At 47.3% G+C, this 12,254-nt stretch overlaps 4 protein-coding genes across 4 annotated transcripts; 2 read left to right on the forward strand and 2 right to left on the reverse strand.

The window, feature by feature from the left end:
• Nucleotides 1–230: 230 nt before the first annotated feature.
• On the reverse strand, nucleotides 231–830 carry F5Y00DRAFT_258669 (proteasome component C11; the record flags this gene model as incomplete). The annotated part of the gene is made up of 2 exons (XM_048010745.1): nucleotides 231–682; nucleotides 734–830. 2 exons carry the CDS (start codon nucleotides 828–830, stop codon nucleotides 231–233), a joined length of 549 nt encoding a protein of 182 aa, XP_047868189.1.
• A 377-nt stretch (nucleotides 831–1,207) lies between these two features.
• On the forward strand, nucleotides 1,208–3,242 carry F5Y00DRAFT_227702 (WD40 repeat-like protein). Its single transcript, XM_048006521.1, has one exon. It carries the CDS (start codon nucleotides 1,419–1,421, stop codon nucleotides 3,168–3,170), a length of 1,752 nt encoding a protein of 583 aa, XP_047868190.1. The 5' UTR covers nucleotides 1,208–1,418; the 3' UTR covers nucleotides 3,171–3,242.
• A 261-nt stretch (nucleotides 3,243–3,503) lies between these two features.
• On the reverse strand, nucleotides 3,504–9,055 carry F5Y00DRAFT_227703 (uncharacterized protein). Its single transcript, XM_048006522.1, has 16 exons — nucleotides 8,458–9,055; nucleotides 7,829–8,398; nucleotides 7,424–7,774; nucleotides 7,237–7,371; nucleotides 7,120–7,186; nucleotides 6,002–7,065; nucleotides 5,799–5,952; nucleotides 5,409–5,741; nucleotides 5,203–5,285; nucleotides 5,012–5,146; nucleotides 4,706–4,938; nucleotides 4,521–4,644; nucleotides 4,421–4,466; nucleotides 4,218–4,368; nucleotides 4,013–4,161; nucleotides 3,504–3,953 (listed from the first exon to the last, which is right to left on the reverse strand). The coding sequence occupies exons 1-16, from the start codon at nucleotides 8,575–8,577 to the stop codon at nucleotides 3,670–3,672; spliced, it is 3,999 nt and encodes a 1,332-aa protein (XP_047868191.1). The 5' UTR covers nucleotides 8,578–9,055; the 3' UTR covers nucleotides 3,504–3,669.
• Nucleotides 9,056–10,307: 1,252 nt separating this feature from the next.
• Nucleotides 10,308–12,029, forward strand: F5Y00DRAFT_192213 (nucleosome assembly protein). Its single transcript, XM_048005188.1, has 5 exons — nucleotides 10,308–10,449; nucleotides 10,525–10,604; nucleotides 10,676–11,401; nucleotides 11,452–11,768; nucleotides 11,830–12,029. Exons 1-5 carry the CDS (start codon nucleotides 10,406–10,408, stop codon nucleotides 11,878–11,880), a joined length of 1,218 nt encoding a protein of 405 aa, XP_047868192.1. The 5' UTR covers nucleotides 10,308–10,405; the 3' UTR covers nucleotides 11,881–12,029.
• Nucleotides 12,030–12,254: the final 225 nt, after the last annotated feature.

The raw sequence follows: 12,254 nt of genomic DNA on the forward strand, positions 1-12,254 counted from the left end.
GGCTAGCTAGCATTTATTCCTTAAGGGCTTTCTATGGTGATGAATAACTTGAACCCCTCACCATATCATATGCGTGGCAACCGAAATGTTGGATGGTCGCAGCTATGACCGACCTGATAGATTTGATAGGCCAGCCCGTGACTTGACTACGAGGGCTATTGTGCGATTTCTCGTCCAGCCTGGAATCCTAATGTTACACGTGGGGTCGCCAGCTAGAAAATGATATTCCTTTATGCACACTTAACAATCTTGTCGTCGTTGAACTCAATCTCCCGAATGCCGTCTTTTGTAACCGCCTTGACCGTCATGCCCTTGAAATCAATAGGTAAACGCCGCTTCAGTTCGTCTGTACACATCTCAAGCACCTTAAGTCCTTGCACAAATGTCATGTCCGGGTGGTGGTGCTTGTCTAGGATCGAGAGGCAGTAATATTGTGCATAGCCGTGGGCAGCATAGGGAACAGATGCGAGAGCTGCAAGGTAGTCCAGCCAGAATAGACTGGGTTTGTGGGTGATGGGGTCGACGCCTCCTAGTAGCAGGTTGACGTTGTACGGCTTTCTAGATCTTAAGCTTGATGCGAGCTCACCGCGGACATAGTGTGCCAGCGCCGTAGGTGATAAGTCTGTCTCGTTTCGCATCGAATAGAGCTGCGCATTTGCCTGGATATACTCGGAGAATTGGACTAACGCCAGTTAGCTTTTAGAGCCGCACTTTCTTTCTGGAATTGACGCACTTGTATCACCAGCCTCGCCGGAGAATGCAACTAGCGTATGCTTGTTGAGTGATCTCGTTTTGTCATCAGAGGCTTTGAGGATGGTTGCTCCCCGCATCGCAGCTTTAGAAGCTGCGATTAAGGTAAAGTCCTTGCCGGTGATTCCTAACAATACCTCCCTAGTTTGGCTAATGTTAGTCTATCCGTTTACCTAAGATTTTATAATGATAGGCGGCATACATTTTGGGATATTTGTTCGGGTGGTGATGGACTCAAATGTGGTTTGTAGGTGTTGAAGAAGCTCTTGTTCCCAAATCGCTGGCGCTGTAGGCAAATGTGTACTATGTAGACGCGCAAGGTAGCTACAGCCTAGCAGCTGGCTGCCAAATCTAGAGCTTCAGACAGGTAGAACATCATCTAGTGGAGATCGGACGTCGGACACACTAGCCACAATTCCTCAGCCGCGCCCCGCTCTAAGATCACCTAAAGCCAATGGCTAACTAGATCACATAACTGAACATAGCAGCGTAGGTTAGGTATCTTTGTACCCCTAGGGTCCCCTGTCAGTGTCCCGCAGGACGTTGAACTTTTTTTTTTTTCTTAGCTACGAACCAAGTCTTTTGCTTCAGAGATGGAAATTTTCTAAAGGCACGAGACGACTAACACGCGTTCGAATTGATTAATCCAAACATTGTAAAACACCATAATGTCGTCATTTTTCACAGTCCCCGGCGCTCAGAAAAAAAGGAAACGAGCACCTGTTATAGACGGACCAAAAAAACGAGTCGCGACCACTAAAACTTCGAAGACACCCTCAAAACCCGCACCTGCACCTAGAAAACGAGTCGAACGAGATGAATCTATATCAGGGAGCGAATCTGAGAGCGAAGATGGCGCAGTACAGCTAGATGCGCCAGGTTCTGACTCGGAATCGGAGAACGAAGGAGAGACGGCGGCAGAGAAGAGGTTGAGACTTGCAGAAAGGTATCTCGACAACGTCCGACAAGAAGTCGACGAAACAGGCTTCAATGCTGAAGATATCGACCGCGATATAATAGCAACGCGTCTACAAGAAGATGTAGCCGAAACAAAAGGGAAAGTGTACAGGAAAATTGCTTCAGAGCTTGCTGTCGACAGGGCGTCTCATACTCTCTTCCGGTGTAATACGCTTGCAACTACATCTATTGCCGTATGCGCACCGTACGTGTATACAGTCTCAAAGGACCAATGCTTGGTCAAGTGGAAGTTACAAGACTTACCAGCCTACCAATTCCCGCAAACTACCAAGAAAAAGCCGAAAAAGCCTCCTGCTCCTCCGCGTCGACAGCCAACTAAGGTTGCACTGCGGAAGGGGAACCGGTCCAAGGCAAATGATAAAAATTATCAAGGCCATATAGCCGATATCCTATGCGTAGCAGCTTCTCAAGACGGCAAGTTCGTCGTCACGGGCGGCGCGGACAAGCGCCTGATCGTCTACGAGGCCAAGTCATTGAAGCCCCTGCGCGTCTTCACACACCACCGCGACGCCGTAACAGGTCTAGCGTTCCGACGAGGTACAAACCAACTCTATTCAGCTTCCAAAGACCGTACCGTGAAAGTATGGAGTTTAGATGAGCTAGCATACATCGAGACCCTCTTTGGTCACCAAGACGAGGTCGTCGACATCGACGCCCTAGCACAAGAACGTTGCGTGAGTGTAGGCGCACGAGATCGAACAGCTCGCTTATGGAAAGTCGTCGAAGAGACCCAGTTAGTCTTCCGCGGTGGGTCGATCGACAAGAAGCAAAAGCCAGAGATTGACCCGCGGTCGCTGGCCCACGAAGGCAGCATGGATCGCGTCGCGATGATCGATGATGAGCTCTTCGTCACGGGCAGTGATAACGGTTCTCTAGCCTTATGGAGTATACAGAAGAAGAAGCCTCTCTTCATCTTAACACAAGCACACGGCCTAGAAAAACCGCTGAAGCCGACGGAAGCATCCGCCGAAACAGCCCCAACCCCCAAAGTCGTACCCCCTCCGCAACCTAGGTGGATCACCGCACTCCGAACATTACCTTACTCCGACCTCATATTAAGCGGCAGTTGGGACGGATACGTCCGGGTCTGGCGATTAAGCGACGACAAGAGGAAAATCGAGCCAGCAGGAATCCTAGGAAATCCATCTACCGCAGACATCCCCGAAGACACAGAAACAGCAACCAACGGCGCGAACGGGGCCACCACAGCCGCCTCGTGGCTAGTCAAAGGCATAGTCAACGACATCGCTCTGTTTGAAAGAGGAGAGCGTGGCAAAGACGGCCTGTGCGTCGTGGTCGGCGTGGGAAAAGACCACCGTCTAGGCATGTGGAAGAAAATCAAGGGGGGCAAAAACGGCGCTGTCGTGTTCGAGGTGCCTAGGACGAGGGTTGGGCTTGAGAACGGTGTTGCGGATGAGGGTAAGGATGCCGGCGCGGAATAAAATAGTTCGGTAATGCATGAGAGGCTCGACATGAACCCTGCTCTGGAATAGATACCCTATTTTTACTCTTTACTCGCGTTATGAAACCTGCTTGTGTGCCGTATTATAAGACGATGAAATTCCCAACGTAAACAAGTGAGTATAAAAGTTGTAGTTTAAGCACTATTGAAGAGATAAGGTAGGTAAGTAGTAGCTGTAGTCGACGGCTTTATATTTGCTGTGCGATGAATGGAAGTGACCTGTTCTGTTCTTCATCTGAACCGACAATAGAGCAAGTCAGTCAGCGACCAACCACCATTATTATTTCAACACATTGGATTAATCTTGCTTTGATGGTCTACAACTTCTTCTATTCGGTGTATATAATAATACTGAACGCACACTATCTACCTATTCTTCTCAAAGTATTCTATATCTAGCGAACACTACAGTGCCCATACATCTAATTCTCTAGCCCTGGTAAGCTCAAGTCAGGAGCCAAATTCCAGGTGGAGGTTAATCAAGTCTTCGTCCGTTCTAATATGAGCTTATACTCCTTTCGCTTCTTCGCCTTCTTAGTGATTGCCGTCTTCACCACGCCAACTCCTCGAGCAATACTGTGGAATATGTAATGCTCCCCGACCCATGCTGCGACCAGATATGCCAAGCCCAATCCTAGTAGTGTAAGTTTAAACGATGTGCTAATCCTGGTCAGTTGCATCAACTGTCTGATCCAGTGGTCCGGTATAAAGATCATATATATAGTGATAGCGAGAGCCGTAAGGATAGTGGCCATGAAGGGCCCTATATAAATGGTTAACTGAAATTTCTTTCGAATGATTATAAGGGCATCGAGGACTTACAGTTTTGGGTCATGGGCTGTCTGAATGGTCGGCCAGCGTTAAGAACCACACCAATGAATATGTACTCGAAGCAAGACACGAGGAACAAAGTTGTGTTCTCCGAATTTTTGATATGAGGTTTGTTTCGATTTACCCGAGGAGGTATATACCTATGATATTCGTGTTAGAGCAGTGTGCTATAGATAATTCCTAAAGGCGGACTTACCAGGGTTGCTCCCGCACGATAAGCCACGCGGCAGTTTGTACGAGTATACAAACGGCCATATGGCATAATAATGGTATGAGAACCTTTCTCGAAACTAGATTCGCCGTCGGTCGCTTCTTGCTTAGAACTGGGAACGGGCCAGACCAGCCCACTGGTATGCTTATTAGCAATTTTGTTACGTCTTATGTTTTCTTTTCACTTACTGAATATAGCAATTGGCAATATAAGGAGAACATCGATAAAGAGGAACTAGGAACCAATTAGCCGCCAAGTAAAACGCGCCATTGCTGTAAGTGCTTTTACCTGGAAGTCTCCTAAATTCGAAGCTGAGGCGTAAAGGAAGCTGACAGAAGTGAACTGAATAGCTGAGTAGAGGCTCATATACTTGAAGCAGCTGAAACTAGTTACTAGAGCAGCTCGTCCCTCCCTAGGTACAACGTTAGCGACATGGGTGTGCTCAATATTCACACCTGTAGGGGTAAGCATACCGAATCACATCGGGAACACATCGAATATCGAATACCCTCGACGTGAATGGGGCTGCAACAGATGCTTCCGCTTCAGACAGTGATATTCCAACATCGGCGGCTTTGAGGGCGCCACAATCATTCGCTCCATCTCCACAGAATCCGACGCAATAGTCTATGCTCTGAAGTTTCTCTACAAGCTCATGTTTCTCGTCCGGAGACATGCGTGCAAAGACTTTACCTCGGACAAGCATCTGGTGCTTCGTTAGCTCAATCGCTTGATAATGGGGGTACTATTGGATTGATTGAGAAAGCTATATTACACACCCTTTGCATGACTTCGTGCGGAGCAAAGTCAATTATCCATCGGAAGACGTCACCGCTTACTGCGAGGGAGTAGTTTCTGAGATTGGATATGTCGTATGGTAAGGAAGCATCACGATCTACGGGAGCAGGTAAAGGCTATAATCGTTCGAATTAGTTTGAATTATGAACAAAGTCACCATATATATACTTACCAGTAGAGTTCGGTCGTCCAACTGATATGCTTGGTCGTCTATGCTTTCCCATTGTAAACGAGCGTTGGGATCGCGAGAGTTCCCTGTAAATCTTATGTTAGCGGTCAATAACCTCACATGGGAAACTTCTCGTGGTTCAGTATTAGACAAGATAGGCTGATCCATCGTATTTCTCATATGGCTGAATGTAGATTGTAGCGACTTACCTTCGGAAAAATGAGGCACAAAGCAATGCGCATCTTTCTCAATAAGGCCGCAATTTCTTGCGACACTAATAGCCGTCAAGATGTTATCACCCGTAACCATGATCGAGCCAATATTCGACTCTGTGAGTTCCTTAAGCACTGCAGCTGTCGTGGGCTTTAGTTTATTTTCGAAGATGATAAAGCCGACAAAATCAAGATCGGCTTCAACATCCTCGCGCTTCATTTTCTGGGATTTTACCCATGATAACTTTTTTATATGCCTAGTAGCACACGCAATGACTCGATATCCTTTGTGAGTGTAGTAGGATAGGAGCTCTTCATAGTCATCCGGGACTACGTAGTATATTAGTATAGACATAAGAAATAGCTCCCGAGGTCGAGATGACTTACAGCTGTCCGGTCGACATATATCTCGCATACATTCAGGCGCCCCTTTGACATAAATATTTCCGCTTTGCTGACCGAAAGCCCGCACGATGACGCTGGCCCTCCTCAATTGGGAGACAAATTCGAAAGACCTCAGTACTCCGAGTTCGATTGGCGCCTGAAACACGTTAGGCGAACTCAAAGGTCATTCAAGTAGTGGAACTTACATTTTGGCCTTCAGCAGTCCCATATCCATCTGTATCGTAAAGGGGCACCAGAGGGGGCCGAGCAACAGAAGGAGAGAAACCTCCTTGTTCGTCATCTTCCTGATCGCTACCGCCTTGGTTACCCTCTTCGAATGTCCAGCCGGTGAACTCGAACATCTTGACGTCCAGCGGATCACCAACAAGTTCACCATCGACGGAGCGAAGGGAATGGCAGGTGGCCATCGTGAACAAAGCAGCACGAGTTATATCATATTTGTCTCCAGGGCCAGCATCCAAACTTGTGCTAGGGACCAAATCTGACGCTTTTGAGACGATATCGTCAAATCGCTTTCCTAACCGAGATACTAGCTGCACACCGAGAATATCTAAGCCATCTTCGGTGAGTGTACCCGTCTTGTCAAAGCACATGACATCCAACTTCCCACCCACGTTGACTCTTTGTGGGCTTATGCAGAATATTTGTTTCTTCTTAAGGCGGCTCAGAGCGAAGTTTGTCCCTATAGTAAGTGTAGCTGGAAGGGCTGGCGGAACAGCAATAGTAATCAGGTCCAGTGCTCTGATAACGATGACATGCCAAGCCAGCCCCAGGCGAATAAAGTTGACAAAGGATACAACGAATCCAAGCATCGCGACACATCCCATAACAGATATGTATCGGAAAGAGTCACGATAGAATTTAAATCCGGATGGTTTGGGGAACAGCATAGAGCGGACGAGCGAACCCTTAGTTGTATTGAAGCCAGTCCTCACAACCATGGCGAGGGCAACGGCTTCATCATCTCCATTATCTTGTGGCTTCCTTGCCCTAATGATTTTTGTGCCGCAGAAGAGAAAATGACGAGCAGCATCATGAGGGATTGTGGAAGCGCCAAGATTCATAATCTGAAGCGTGTCGTCGGTAGCGGGGATTTTAGAAACCGGCACAGATTCGCCTGTAAGCATACTCTCGTTGACAATGCAGTCTCCGCTCAAGAGTAAGCTATCGCTAGGAAACTGGGTGAGACTGGGATCACTAATCTCATATACATCACCAGGAACCAGGTCGCTTGACGGAACGTGGGCCCCTTAGAGACAATCAGCTACATACTTTACAACTAAAATAGTCGGTCTTTACTTACAGAAGCCGTTGCGAAGGACTCGTACGTCACACTCAAAGCGGGAGATGTCGCGAAGGCGCTTCATTGTCTAACAAAAATTAGTGACGATGCATCTTTTCGTGGCGGGGGAAGACGAACGGCGCGTGTTTCTATTAGGGTTGTTATTATACTACCTGCCGACATAATGAAGATGCAGACGGCATAATAGTAGTACTGGTCTGATGACCAGAGGATCAAACTTGCAATTTGAAAAACGTAAAATGGGTGGAAAACCTAGACCTGTCAGCTTATACGGTATACCAATATTTCGCCAACAACAACCTACTTCGTCTACGAGTAATTGAGGAATGGACTTCTGCTCGATATCGATGAGGTTCTTCCCGAAGACGCGTTCCCTGTGGTCTTTCTCTTCGCCATCAATGCCAGCGCGAAGTGCTCGTACACGAGTCCACGTAGGATCCTTCCACCCGTTGCAGATAACGAATTTACCCTTCAATGGATGATAGAAGAAGCGTACGTATCGGTAGTTGAGGACCCGGAGCTCGGGCAATAGCGGATCGGCATCGTCTTCTAGTAATTGGGCGAAGATCTTTTCGGGTGAACCGAAAACGGTTGAAAGGGGTCGGTTGTAAGGCTGCGTTTGTACGTCTAGTATAGCCATTTCACCCCATTGGTTCTATAGCATGGTAAGCATAGCGCCTAAAGCATACGAGTTTCCAACACAACTGACCTCAAGCACCACCCATTCGCAATCATGAAGCGGACATGGCTCGCCGATTAACTTCACCTTCCACCGGGGAAGCCATCGCAGAAGGAGGTATGCGAGTCCCAACGTCACAACACACAGAAGAACATATGTAGTGTAGCCAGGTTTACTCGTACGAAAGCCAGCTATTACAATGGTGAGATCCTCGTTGACCATGTGTAGTTTCTGGCTGACTCGGCTGTAACCTCGACCACTAGCATCCGTCACGCCACTATCTGTTCGGAGAAGTCTGGCATGAACAGAACTTCTCGATTGGGTTGAAGATCTCCTTCGCATAGAATAATCATCGTACGAGTTACCATTCTCGAGACCGACTCCTGAACTGGTTTCTTCGTCTTCCTCTTCGAAGTCAAGCGGCATCTCGTCGATGTCGAATGGTACAGCACCGTCTTCGCCATACATGAACCCAGGTTCTGCTTCGTCCTCCTCTTCGTTGTAGTACGCGAAGCTCGCTATCGAATCCGCGCGTTGACGACGATGAGAAAAGGCCGAAAGGCTTGTAGGAAAGCTTTCTGCCATAGGACCAGAGAATAACTAAAGCAATCAAAACTTAGAATAAACGATCTTAGTGTTAAACAACGCAATTAGCCTACCTCATCGTGTGCCATCTCCACATCCTCAAACACGCTTGAGCTGCTCTGATTAGAGTTAAGCCCATACATGGCTACAGGACCGCTGCGCTTTGACCGCGCATCATCATTAGGTTCGTCCATAACTATCCAATATACCGTGACCACAATAGAGATCGTATATGTCTTTGCTTAATCGGCGACGTGACCGAGGCGTATACGAAGGGGGCCGATATAACCCGAAATTAGAGAAGCGCCTTTGCGGTCTTGCAACTATGACTATCGATCCGGCCGGGTAATGATTAGAATATTAGAGCACATGCTGAATAGTTCATCGAGGTATCGAAGCGCGACAGATCCTCGGGGACCAACGGGAACACTTGTATATCTACGAGTTCAGGTTCGAGCTCAATCCATTATTGAGCCACACCGTTTAGAACTGCGAAGATGGAAGATAACGCTATGCATAATAATAACCCTAGGATAATTAATTCCTTAACGGCTTGAAAGATCCACCACGAGATCGAGGCAAATGCGAAGGACAATGATAGCGATAGCAACGATGGCAACGATAATAGTAAGGATAACGATAACGATAACGATAAGAGAATGTGCGATAACGATAAGGGAAGAAAGGAAAGTTTAGGTAACGACTGAGCGGAAGCATTCAACTATTTTCTATTTCTACCATTAAAGTTTCGTATTGCCCAATTAGGCAAGGCGAAATACCTAATCTAGCTTCCACCATCTTTAAGGTACTACTTATATCTAGGTACATGTATATGCGTATGCAGCATACCTAACATACCTAGGTGCACTACCTCTACATGAGTTGACGTGGCTACCTACGTACGGCGCGTCGTAGAGGTCGTAGAAGGCATCTAGTATATCCAATGCATACGTTTATAGTGTATTAGTTGAAAAACTATTGGCTTGACCCGAGAAACGGTGTATGGATACCTAGACTACGAGATGTACCTAGGTATGTAATTCTTTAAGTCGATCTACCTACGTGCATCCTACATCTGTAGGTACAATATGTACACCGCTTTCGATCAAGTTTAGGCCTTGTCTGTCTACCCACATTAGGCTAGGTAGGCATTCTTAGAAGTTGTATGCTTGTATATACAGGACCTGAACTGATTATATCAGATTACATTCGATATCCCGCCATTCAATATGTCCATATGTAAGTCGTTGTATAAGGGCATAGGTAGGTACCTAGGTAGGCATACAATAGGTAACAATGACACCTTGTATACTTACTACCTAATACATTTTTATTAGGTCGGTTTGTACCTAGGTAGGTAGGTAGTCTTAGGTATCAAATGTTTGCTTCCGGACATAATAGCGTTTCCATTGGCTGCAGGCTAAAAAACCATAGGCGTAGGCAGGCGAATTGTTACGTGTAAGTGCCCTGGAGAAAAAAAAATTTAGGGAAAAAAAATTATTTGAGGACGGCAGCGGCACCCAACAACTTCTTTTTTTTTTATTACTTACAACCTTTGGAGGGGACAGTGACAGGGTTGCCGCCTTCCCCCACTTCGCCTCTCCCACCAGACCAGACCAGTCTTCTTGCCCTCTCTCATCAAATTCCCCATCGCTGTGAACTAACTACTTCACTACTACAACTTTCTCTTTCACCTTCCTCCTCACAGTTGGACTTGAATCAAAGTTCAACTTTCGCGTTTCATCAATCAAATTCGTCACCTCATCCGCCCACCCGTTATACTTTAACACATTGTGTGCGGGTTCTTCGAGTCCATTACTTGTGACTTCACCTTTCAACTGGATACACAATAACTTCATCATACTTCTAATCTCTACTCGCATTTTTTCTTTGTCGCCTCCATTCTAATTATTTCCTTGTGGGCTGCCAAGTGCTTTGACCCAACATCGACATATTCGCTTGCGAATTTAATCATAGCCTACATCATCGGCGACGGAATCATCGGCGACGGAACCATCAACAATGGCGGAACCTATTAAAAATCGACGTGCTGAGGTCCCTGCTCCGTATGTAGAGCCCGCCTTTCAGCTATAATGTTTTTTTTTTCTCCGAGACACTGACTCTTGATTTTCTCTCCGCAGTACTCCGCAGAATACACCTGCGAGCAATGCCCCCATCTCTTCTCATGCCCAACAACCGGGCGTTGCTAGCATCAAGGAAGGTATGTTAATCCGTAACCCCGCCGGAACTACTTCCGCGGGTTTCTCGTTGCTAATTTTGTCTGCGCTATAGAGGACCTCGATCGCGCTGCAGCCGCTTCTATCTTTGCCCAGAACCCTAAGTTGGTTCAAATGATTCAAGGCCGACTTGGCTCTCTAGTCGGTCGATCTTCCGGTTACATAGAGTCTCTGCCTAGCGTCGTTCGTCGTCGTGTTGCCGGCTTAAAGGGCATTCAGAAAGATCACTCGAAGCTAGAGGCCGAGTTTCAGGAAGAAGTTCTCCAGCTGGAGAAGAAGTACTTCGCCAAATTCACCCCTCTCTACGAGAAGCGTGCTGCCATCGTCAACGGCAAAGATGAACCTACTGACGAGCAGATCAAAGCTGGTGAAGACGGGGAGGAGGAGAAGGACGAAGCTGAAGCTGAAGCCGAAAAGGGAGAAGAGAAGGCGACTTCCGAGACTGCTGAGGCCGTTAAGGGAATCCCAGAATTCTGGCTGTCCGCCATGAAGAACCAGATTTCTCTTGCTGAGATGATAACCGACCGTGATGAGGCTGCCCTCCGCTATCTTACTGATATTCGAATGGAGTATCTCGACAAGCCGGGATTCCGCCTCATCTTCGAATTTGCCGAGAACGAGTTCTTCACTAACAAGACTATCACTAAGACGTATTTCTACCAGAACGAAAGTGGCTATGGTGGCGATTTCATTTACGACCATGCCGAGGGTGACAAGATCGAGTGGAAGGAGGGTCGCGACCTTACTGTCCGCATTGAGAGCAAGAAGCAGCGAAACAAGAGTAAGCCGCCATAAAGCTAATCTACTAATATAATTCGCTAACCCAGACAGACACGAAGCAAACTCGTATTGTCAAGAAGACGGTTCCCACCGAGTCATTCTTCAACTTCTTCTCGCCCCCTAAGGCCCCCACCGACGATGATGACAACGACGCTGCCTCGGACATTGAGGAGCGTTTGGAGTTGGACTACCAACTCGGTGAGGACATCAAAGAGAAGCTGATCCCCCGTGCTATCGACTGGTTTACCGGCGAGGCTCTGGCTTTTGAGGAGCTTGATGACCTTGACGACCAGGAGTTCGACGAGGACGACGATGAAGATGACCTCAGCGAAGATCGTGATGACGAGGAGGAAGAATCTGATGACGATGTTTGTCCACCATTCCTTATAGATTATTATGATAGGAATACTGAGCTAATATTTGACATAGGATGATGGCGCGAAGCCAAAGCAGGAGGCGCAAGAGTGCAAGCAAAGCTAAATCTTGCCCCTTTCTTCTAACGCTCTCTACTTAATTCATGTCGCGGATCCTAGTCGGAAAGGAGAGAAGGTAGTAAAAGGCTGTTGAGGCTATCTTATCCTTTCTAACTCAAACCCTTCTATTGTTCTATCGACCAAGACAGATTTAATATTGCGAATTTGTCGACGCTCTGCAGAGGTCACCCAGAAAATGGTCGTGAAATCACGTGCAAAATAGACTGGCCACCCCCATTAGGTTCTAGGCTGCTTTCGGAATCTCGTTCTGTACTGCTTGGTAGTTCTCTTCGTTTTCTTCCAGTATGAGGCTGGTCTGGAGTAGTCGGTTGGCCGGAAGGGTGGTCGCATTTTACGAACAGTGGCATTGGAGGTGGACCC

Source organism: Daldinia vernicosa, assembly GCF_022497035.1.
Source record: "Daldinia vernicosa strain CBS 139.73 unplaced genomic scaffold F5Y00scaffold_7, whole genome shotgun sequence".
Taxonomy (NCBI): domain Eukaryota; kingdom Fungi; phylum Ascomycota; class Sordariomycetes; order Xylariales; family Hypoxylaceae; genus Daldinia; species Daldinia vernicosa.